At 41.4% G+C, this 11,128-nt stretch overlaps 1 protein-coding gene across 1 annotated transcript; it reads right to left on the bottom strand.

Moving 5' to 3' along the window:
• Nucleotides 1-249: 249 nt before the first annotated feature.
• Nucleotides 250-1,440, bottom strand: LOC138786932 (hydroxycarboxylic acid receptor 2-like). Its single transcript, XM_069963997.1, has one exon. The coding sequence runs from the start codon at nt 1,407-1,409 to the stop codon at nt 414-416; it is 996 nt and encodes a 331-aa protein (XP_069820098.1). The 5' UTR covers nt 1,410-1,440; the 3' UTR covers nt 250-413.
• Nucleotides 1,441-11,128: the final 9,688 nt, after the last annotated feature.

The raw sequence follows: 11,128 nt of genomic DNA, 5'->3' as shown, positions 1-11,128 counted from the left end.
TCTAATCCATTTTTCCATTGACTTCCATTATCAAAAAATAGGATCAAAACACATCCGTTTTGGGTTTTTTTACGCACACAAAAACGTAGTCGACCACATTTTTGTGTAGGTTAAAAAATATGGAGGTGTTTTGATCCCTTTTTTTTTTTTTTTTTTTTTTTATAATGGAAGTCAATGGAAAAATGAATGAACACAAATGAATCCGTTTTTGCAAAAACGGATGAAAAAAAAGTAGTGTGTGAACGCAGCCTTAGAAAATAATGGGAAGTTATAATAAAGTATCTGAAAACTGAGTACTGCAATACAGGGTTAATTCTTTTTCGTTTCAGCACGATTAATATTTTAAGAATTTAGAAAGGGGGGGGGGGGATGTCGGGGGAACACACGTCTCCGTCCAATCAAGTTCTTTGTATTTATAAGGATATTTGCCCATTTGGAATATCGGACTTTGGACAAGCAAACGGTCTCCGGAGTTTGATGATAATTGTTAAATAGTAATTTCTTAAGGAAGGATTGGAGAGGTAATAGAGCAGCGGATTGCACATACTGTTCATGTAAGTGAAGCACATAGTGATGAAGAACGCCGTCTCCACCGATCTGTAGATCCCGCAGTTGTTGTGCCCTCGAGAATCCTGAAGCCTTAAGGTCTCAATCCTACAGGAGACACTGGGTAAAAAGCATATAAAGAAGACGACGGCCACCAAGACGACACATTTCACGGCCCTTTTAATCTTTAACTCCTTGTCCATGTTCCTTTGTCTGAGCCTCCAGATGATTCCGAATGTGCAAAATAAGACAATGCACAAAGGGAGGAAGAACTCGATGATGAATAAGAGGTCGTGCCAATGGGAGTCGTTGGGACATACGATGAAGCTGTCGCAGTAAGCATCCCGGGCGAGGCGTCCACCCGTGTGATCTTTAGTGAGAATAAACACGGTCACTGAGATTGCAACAAGCCAGACGGAACAAGTTGCCAAAACCGCGTTCCGGATGGAAATATTGTTGACTTTATGAAGTGGATGGACGACTTTAAAGTATCGATCCAACCCGACGAGCGTGAGGAAGAAGATGCTTCCTGCCCGGTTCATAGCCAGCATGAAGAGCATGATTCTGCAGGGGACGTCCCCATAGATCCAGGTCTTCCGCTTCAGGTAGTAGTCTATCCTGAACGGCAGGCAGATCATCAACAAGAAGTCAGCCACCGACAGGTTAAAGAGATAAACTGTGCTGGATTTCCAAGATTTGATCCGAAAGAAGAAAGCCCATAAGGCCGTCCCGTTAAATAGAGATCCCAGTACGAAGATGATGATGAGGATTGTAGGGAGCACATTAGAAAGTATAGGATCCTCGAAGAAGCAACAGGAGGTATTGCTCTGGTTGGAAAATGAACGAGATCCATGCGATGGCATTGTATAATTCTTCTTATTTCTATGTGCTGAAATAATGCAGGAGCTGCCTATCAGGGAAAGTGGAGGGGGATGTTTGGGGAGGGACAGATACACAGGGAGATGAGGAGGCTCCGTCATTCTCGGCATGTGTGCGTATCTACATTTATTGCCTCTGTGCCATAACACATAAGCTAGGGGTAGGGAACCTTGGCTCTCCAGCTGTTGCAAAACTACAACTCCCATCATGCCTGGACAGCCAAAGCTAAAGCTTTACTTATCCAGGCATGATGGGAGTTGTAGTTTTGCAACAGCTGGAGAGCCAAGGTTCCCTACCCCTGATATAAGTAGTTCTCACTCTCTCCTGGTAAATCTATATTTTTACTATTTGCGATTATTGGGCCAGATTTACTATCGCAATTCGTCAGACATGACTTCTGCCACTTGCAGTATGTGTTTTTGACACTTATTTAACATTTTATTATTATTACTAACACTTTCCTACCAGGTCTGAAAAGGTGATGTGCCCTTGGCAAACGACAATGGGGGAGATTTATCGAACATGGTGTAAAGTGAAACTGGCTCAGTTGCCCCTAGCAACCAATCAGATTCCACCTCTCTTTTTTTAAAGAATCTGTGAGAAATTAAAAGCGGAATCTGAAGTAAATTACAAATCTGTATAACTTTCTGAAACCAGTTGAGTTGAAAGAGAAAAAAAATGCTAGAGTACCCCTTTAAAGTGACTCTGTACCCACAATCTGTTCCCCCCAAACCACGAGCTGCTTTTAATCCAAGATCTGTCCTGGGGTCCATTCGGCAGGTGATGCAGTTATTGTCCTAAAAAAATACTTTTAAACTTGCAGCTCTGTGCCCAACGGGCGTATCTGTGCCCTAAACTTGCACCACCCCTCCGTCCCTCCTCCCCACCCTCTTCATCATTTTTCCTACTCCTCTGCAGTGAAAACTACACAGGTGCCTTAACAATCCAGTCCATGTGCCGTGCCAACACAACTGATGAATAGGAGACAATCTGCCTGGGGCATTCCTAATGATGAGTAGGGACAGAGAGGGTGTGTCAGCCTAATGCATACACAACCTAGGCCACTCCCGTAGGGCACAGGGCTGCTAGTTTAACCCTTAGGGGACACAGCCAGTTTTCATTTTTGCGTTTTCGTTTTTCCCTCCTCGTGTATATAAGGCCATAGCGCCTGCATTTTTCCACCTAGAGACCCAAATGAGCCCTTATTTTTTGCACAACTAATTGTACTTTGCTATGGCAGATGTAATTTTTGCCTAAAATGTGCCGGGAAACCAGAAAAAAATTATATGTGTGGTGAAATTGAAAAAAAAAATGTTTTTTTTTTTATTTGGGGGGGGGGGGGGGGGGGTTGTTTTTACTATGTTCGCCCTGGGGTAAAACTGACTCGTTATATATGTTCCTTAAGTTGTTACGATTACAACGATATGTAACATGTATAACTTTTATTTGATTTGATGGCTTGTAAAAAATTAAAACCTTTTAAAGAAAATATATGTTCCTTAAAATCGCTCCATTCCCAGGCTTATAGCGCTTTTATCCTTTGGTCTATGGGGCTGTGTGAGGTGTCATTTTTTGCGCCATGATGTGATCTTTCTATCGGTTCCTTGATTGCGCATATACGACTTTTTGATCGCTTTTTATTACAATTATTCTGGATTTGATGCGACCAAAAATGCGCAATTTTGCACTTTGGGATTTTTTTGTGCTGACGCCGTTTACCGTGTGAGATCAGGAATGTGATTAATTAATAGTTCGGGCGATTACGCACGCGGCGATAGCAAACATGTTTATTTATTTATTTATTTATTTTTATTTATAAAATGGGGAAAGGGGGGTGATTCAGACTTTTATTAGGGGAGGGGATTTTGTGTTATTAAAAATACTTTTTTCTTTTACTTTACACATATACTAGAAGCCCCCCTGGGGTTAGGGTTATTCCTTCCCTGGGGTTAGGGTTATTCCCCCCTGGGGTTAGGGTTATTCCCCCTGGGGGACTTCTAGTATATGTACTCTGATCTCTCATAGAGATCCATGCAGTATAGTTATACTGCATGAATCCATGAGATCGGTGTTCTATTACTTTTGGCTGCTGCAGCCAAAAGCAATAGAATGCCGAGCCGGGATCAGCGCCATTACGGAGCAGACCCCGGCCCGGGGTGGATGAGGGGATCGCCCCCCCCGCAATCGCGCCGCAGGGGGGCGATCCCCCCACTAGACCACCAGGTATGCATTTGAGCAAGTATTTAGAAGCAGCTGTCAACTTTGACAGCTGCTTCTAAGTACTTAATTAGAGGGCACGGCGATCGGACCGTGCCCGCTAATAGCCGTGATCCCGGGCTACATGCGGCACCCGGGATCGCGGCAGTTCAGAGGGGGGTCGCCGAGCGACCCCCCTCTGAACTCCCATAGCGGCACGAGGACGTTCAATAACGTCCTGGTGCAGCTATGGGTTAAAAGTTGTTTTTATGACAATAAATGCATCACCTGACGAAAGGACCCCAGGACAGATCTTGGATTAAAAGCAGCTATCCGAAGGTACAAGTGGTTTGGGGAGGGGGGGGGGGGGCAGATTGTGGGTACAGAGTCGCTTTAGAGAAATTGAACTTAAAGAGACAAGTTGGTAGGAACAGAGGACTTCAGAGCCTTCCCGATTCTGGCGTGTCTGCTTGGTATTAGGTTTCCTTGCAATAGACAAGGTATTAAGTCTTACAGAGAGGTACAGGCACCGGCACTACTTCTGTTATACGTTCTAATCCTGCTAACTTTAACACTGTACCATCGCCCTTGTGTACTTCATTAACATGCTGTATTAGACGGATAGCCCCTTGTCCGGTGCGTATAGAACGTCCATGTTCATAAAATCTCCTGTTTAGCGCACGTCTGGTTTTTCCAATATAGAACAAACCGCACGGGCATGTTATGGCGTATACTACTTGTTTTGTTTTACAGCAAATAAAGTCGTTAACCTTGTGTGTATAGCCTCCTAGAGTGATCGCTTTCTTGTTGTTAAGGAAGGAAGTACACCAGTTACAATTCCCGCATCTATAATGACCTTTTAGTGGATTGCTTGTTGTTAACCAGTTTGTTTTATTTTTATTTTTAGTATTATAATCATTTGTAAAATTACTCCTAACTAAATGGTCCTTTATGTTTTTACTCTTCTGAATGATATTAATGGTCAATCTGTGTAAATCTTAGAATAGAAAGGGTCTTGTTGTATGAGGTACCAATTGTCCTGGATGGCTCTCTTTATCTTATCCGCTATTGGATTGTACTTAAAAGAGAAAGCGAATCGTGTCTGTTCTTTCACTAGTGTATAGTTTTTTGTTGTGGTACAATAATTCTTTTCTATTCATTTTAAAGGCTCTGTTTTTTGATTTTTCTAGCTGTTCTTCATGGTACCCTCTTTTTTCTAGTCTCATCGTCAGTTCATCTGCCTGGCTCAGATATGATGCGTCTTCACTGTTGATTTGTCGCAACCGTAAGTATTGTCCATATGGGATTGCTTTTTTTACATGCGTTGGGTGATAACTATTGTGGTGTAATTAAGCGTTGGACGCAGTAGGTTTTCTATAACTAGTTGTTGTGATGCGATTGTTTTTGATTTCTACTAAAACGTCTAAGAATTCTATTTTATCTTTTTTTAAATTGTGGGTAAAGGTCATATTGAAATCAATGGTATTTAGGTAGTTTATAAAGTCTTCAAATTCTTCTGGGGTCCCTAGCCAAATAATAAACACATCGTCTACAAAACGACGGTAACACCGTAAGCTGGAAACAAATGGATTTTTTGTTGTAAAAATCATCTGTTTTTCCAACAGTGCCAGATATAAATTTGCGAGGGTACAAGCGACGGGCGTGCCCATGGCTGTACCCTCGCACTGCACGTACCACTGCCCATTAAACTGGAAATTGTTATTTTGTAAAATGGAGTGTAGTGCAAATGGAGTGTAGTACAAAATCCACAAAATGTTTGCTTTTATCTGTCTGTTGCAATAAAGTTCTTATAGCTTCCACCCCTTCTTTATGTGGTATTCTTGTATACAGACTTTCTACATCAATAGTCCCCAACATGGCCCCTTCTTGCCATTCTTCTTCTGAGATTATTTTTAGAAAATCATTTGTATCTCTAACCAGTGAGGGTATACTGTTTAATAAGGGTTTCAAAAGCCACTCTAGATATTTCGAGAGTGGTTCGGTAAGGGATCCTATGGCGGACACGAGGAGAAAAGCCAACACAGATTGGCAACCTGGGTTTTTTTCTAGCTGGGTCTGAGAATGAGCAAGACTGTGAATATCTAGAGACAATGCTTGAATTGATGGGTGAAAAACTAATTGATGTGCATGAAATTAATCACACATTTTTTTCAGGTGGTGTAAAATCTCATTCCCCCCCCCCCAATCTGCCAAGGCACAAATTTAGATCTTTTCCATAAAAAAGTAGTTGAAGAAATTAAAGCTTTAATATATCCTACTGATGTGGAAAATCTAACAATAGAAGAAAAAGGAGCATTAAAATGGCTCAAACAAAATGATCAAATAATATGCAAAAAGGCAGATAAGGGGGGAAACCTCGTAATAATGTGGGAAAAGGACTACTTGGCAGACGCACGACGCCAGTTGGGGGATTCCCGTACATATAGTAAATTACAAACAAACCCTACTAAAAAGACACAACAAAAATTACAAACCCTACTAAGGACATATGTAGAAAAAGGCACACTGTCACAGAAACAAGCAGAGAAATTGATTCCAGATTTTCCAAAAGACCCATGTTGGTACCATGTGCCCAAAATCTACAAGACACTTCATTCACCCCCAGGACGCCCTATAGTGTCCGCCATAGGATCCCTTACCGAACCACTCTCGAAATATCCAGAGTGGCTTTTGAAACCCTTATTAAACAGTATACCCTCACTGGTTAGAGATACAAATGATTTTCTAAAAATAATCTCAGAAGAAGAATGGCAAGAAGGGGCCATGTTGGGGACTATTGATGTAGAAAGTCTAATGGGCAGTGGTGCGTGCAGTGCGAGGGTACAGCGATGGGCACGCCCGTCGCTTGTACCCTCGCAAATTTATATCTGGCACTGTTGGAAAAACAGATGATTTTTACAACAAAAAATCCATTTGTCTCCAGCTTACGGTGTTACCGTCGTTTTGTAGACAATGTGTTTATTATTTGGCTAGGGACCCCAGAAGAATTTGAAGACTTTATAAAGTACCTAAATACCAGTGATTTCAATATGACCTTTACCCACAATTTAAAAAAAGATAAAATAGAATTCTTAGACGTTTTAGTAGAAATCAAAAACAATCGCATCACAACAACTAGTTATAGAAAACCTACTGCGTCCAACGCTTATTTACACCACAATAGTTATCACCCAACACATGTAAAAAAAGCAGTCCCATATGGACAATACTTACGGTTGCGACGAACCAACAGTGAAGACGCATCATATCTGAGCCAGGCAGATGAACTGACGATGAGACTAGAAAAAAGAGGGTACCATGAAGAACAGCTAGAAAAATCAAAAAACAGAGCCTTTAAAATGAATAGAAAAGAATTATTGTACCACAACAAAAAACTATACACTAGTGAAAGAACAGACACGATTCGCTTTCTCTTTTAAGTACAATCCAATAGCGGATAAGATAAAGAGAGCCATCCAGGACAATTGGTACCTCATACAACAAGACCCTTTCTATTCTAAGATTTACACAGATAGACCATTAATATCATTCAGAAGAGTAAAAAACATAAAAGACCATTTAGTTAGGAGTAATTTTACAAATGATTATAATACTAAAAATAAAAATAAAACAAACTGGTTAACAACAAGCAATCCACTAAAAGGTCATTATAGATGCGGGAATTGTAACTGGTGTACTTCCTTCCTTAACAACAAGAAAGCGATCACTCTAGGAGGCTATACACACAAGGTTAACGACTTTATTTGCTGTAAAACAAAACAAGTAGTATATGTCATAACATGCCCGTGCGGTTTGTTCTATATTGGAAAAACCGCCCGTGCACTAAACAGGAGATTTTATGAACATGTACGTTCTATACGCACCGGACAAGGGGCTATACGTCTAATACAGCATGTTAATGAAGTACACAAGGGCGATGGTACAGTGTTAAAGTTAGCAGGATTAGAACGTATAACAGGGAAAAAAGCACAAGATGTGAATAAAGTCCTACTAAGGAAAGAAGCGCGCTGGATAATGAAAACAGGCGCTCAAGGCAATATAGGTCTAAATGACCGAATAGATCTGAGTATGTTTCTCTAGGATTCATGTTTACGTATTGGAAACTATAAAGTTTTAACAATTGATTTGTTTTTTAACCCACTGTAACGCCCTGTTCCTACACGTCACACAAGCAGGTGTATATACCGGTGACGTGGAGGAAGGGGCGGGATCTGACGAAGCGTGTAAACGCGAAACAGCTGTCATGCTGAAGGTGTTTGGCGTCCTCACCGGCTGCTAACCCATGTTTTTAACAAGATGGAACAATAAAGTTAAAGTACGGACTGGTGAGTGCCCTTGCATTTTTCTACGTGTGGATGCTTTGAGACAAGGTAATAACATACTCCACGTGCCCACAACAGTGTCCGTTCATCTTCTGTAATGTAGGACAGAGTCTTGTTTATATCAAGTTAAAACTTCTAGCTCCTGTTAAAGAGAAGCAATAAATCCTGTATAGTCCGAGCATTGATAAAGCCAGCCGTCCTACTGACACTAAATCTCCGCTATCAAAGCCATGACGGGAAACTTCCTGTGTGCATTGGTTGCTATGTGTCGGCGTCTGTAAGGGTAATAGTCACCATGATATTATTCTTCTGGGGAATAGACACAGCAGATCTTACGTTGTCTGCTTTGCAGTTTGATTCTCCATGGATTTGTATAGGTAAGAGGAGTCTGAATGAAAATCCTGGAATAAACCCCTTTTCTCACTTGACATAAAGGCAATAACCCCAATGCCCCATCAAGCACAGATCATTTGACTAGTGACTCTTTTTCCAAAAAGATTGTTTGGAAAATTCTCGACCAATTTACCTTCTGAAATTCACTTGGCACATATCCCAGACCCCAATATATATATACATATCCCAGACCCCAATATATATATATATATATATATATATATATATATATATATATACACATATCCCAGACCCCAATATATATACATATCCCAGACCCCAATATATATATACATATCCCAGACCCCAATATATATATATACACATATCCCAGACCCCAATATATATATATACATGCGATGCCCGGGCCCCTAGGGGCCTCTCCGCTGAGAGGTGTTGTTACTGGCAGGAACCGGGGCAGCTGCTGAGCAGAGGATTATCACGGTTTTGGCACGAGGGTGCTATAGCTGGAAGCCGGGCTCCTGACCATGCGGGAATACTGGGCATGCGATTCTTCGTTGTCCTTAGTCAGGGCACCAATTATCACACCAATGCCAAGGTTCAGAAACAACAGTAGTTGTATATTTATTGTAACGGTGGTAACTAGTAGTAACAGTCTCTCCGGATGCAACCGGGTATAAGGCAAACTTGAATAAAGCAGAATAATGGGTGATGCTGCAATAGTCTGTGCTGATAGCGTGCTGGATGATGGGAGTAGTAGTGATACTGAGGATAAGATGCTGGGTGGAATGAGACTGAGATGAATACTTGCTGTTGATGATCAGAGAAGATGATGAGAGGAATGACTGAAGAACGGCACCCAGATCTGGAGAATAGATGAGAATCTTGAGGACTTGAGAATAGCACACAGCCAGGAACACTTCTGGTGGAACTGGAGCAGCAGAGCACACGTATCTCTCTCCTGACAGAGGAGAGAGAACACACACAGAACCTGTCCCCCTGAAGGTGGAGGACAAGACTGAGGTAGAACAGGAAGTCACATGGTATTCCCCAGCCAAAGCTCGATGGCCATTGGAGTTACCATGGAAGCAGGGGCAGTCACGTGACATCCAGCCATTGCATCATCACACCATTAGGCATATACAGTGAAATATACATAAGAAGTACCATACTTGAACACTGGGGGCGACATAATTCCATTAGGCACTGATAACTGAATATGCATACAAGAAATGAATGGAATAGCAGACCTGAACACTGAGAGGGGTGACACAATACACACAGTTTGCAGTGAACCATAGCTTTCCAGAACAGGACTGGTCATAATAAAAGTGTGAGGATAAGAGGGCCTGTTCTGGGACACTGCATACACATATCTCAGACCCCTATATATATATATATATATATATATATATATATATATATATATATATATATATATATATATACATATACAGTGGTACCTTGGTTTAAGAGTAACTTGGTTTAAGAGCGTTTTGGTTTAAGAGCTCACATTTTTTCAAAATTGTGACTTGGTTTAAGAGCATTGCTTTGGTTTAAGAGCTCCCTGTACTGGGTGGGAGCGCAAGTGGGGGAGGGGCAAGGCCTGTATAGCGGGGTCTACAGCACTGTACTCTGACCCAGGAAGTCTCCCTCACCTTCCAAATCATTGCAGATCCACTTCAGGCTGGGGCTTGCATCAGGGGACAGGACTGTGGGGGTAATCACTCCATAGCTGTAACCCCTCTCTCACCGGACAGAGAGTGCTGCTATACTGTGCCCACATCTGCCCTGCTCATTCCTCCATGCTCCCTGTAGTCTGTCAGTCCTGATTGGTCCATGCTGAACACACACCCCTTCCCCATTGCTGTCATGTGACCACACAGACCTCTGACAGCAGCCCTGCTTCTCTATTCTAGCCTGTTGTACTACGCTACTGCATTATAGGGATCTGCAGTTTCATCCTGTATTTACAAACTGCTGCTGTTTTTCAGGTTTATGCACTTACTATACATTATACTCCACATGCTGATTGCTATACTGTACAGTAACTTATAATATCACATATTTAGCTGTTTTTCATTCTTTGTTTAATTTTTTTTTACATGTTATTCAGAATATTAAATCATTACTTTTGGGTTGTGGAACCAATTGTCTGCATTTCAATGATTTCCTATGGGAAAATTTGCTTTGGTTTAAGAGTGGATTTGTATTACAAGCACGGTCCCGGAACGAATTATGCTCGTAATCCAAGGCACCACTGTATATACATATCCCAGACCCCATATATATATATATATATATATATATATATATATATATATATATATACATATCCCAGACCCCAATATATGTATATATTCACACATATCCCAGACTAGACAGCTTCAGGCATGATGGGAATAAATATATATATATATATATTTGTGTGTGTGTGTGTGTGTGTGTGTGTGTGTGTGTAGCTATAGATATATATTCCAACATTTGACTCCATACTCTCACAATGCACCAGCTTTATCACAGTGACTTTTCCTCTGACTGAAAACATAATCAGTACTGGGGAAAAGGCGACACGAGCATCTTCCATGTTATTTTCTGGCAGAGAGGTTGATGACATGAAATACATCCCCGGTATCTGGACTTCCTGCTTCCTATTCCCACATTAGCGGAGCTTTAAGACATACAAGTATGTGTGTGTTGTTTGGGGGGGGGGGGGGTGTTAGTGTATGTTTAACCCTTTCCCATATCAGCGCTTTTTGGCACGTTTATAACAAGGTTTTCAATCGTCATATTCTGACCACTACAAGGCT

Source organism: Dendropsophus ebraccatus, chromosome 3 (genome assembly GCF_027789765.1).
Source record: "Dendropsophus ebraccatus isolate aDenEbr1 chromosome 3, aDenEbr1.pat, whole genome shotgun sequence".
Lineage (NCBI taxonomy): Eukaryota > Metazoa > Chordata > Amphibia > Anura > Hylidae > Dendropsophus > Dendropsophus ebraccatus.
The sequence above is the reverse complement of the archived record's forward strand: the minus strand, read 5'-3'. Positions and strand labels throughout refer to the sequence as shown.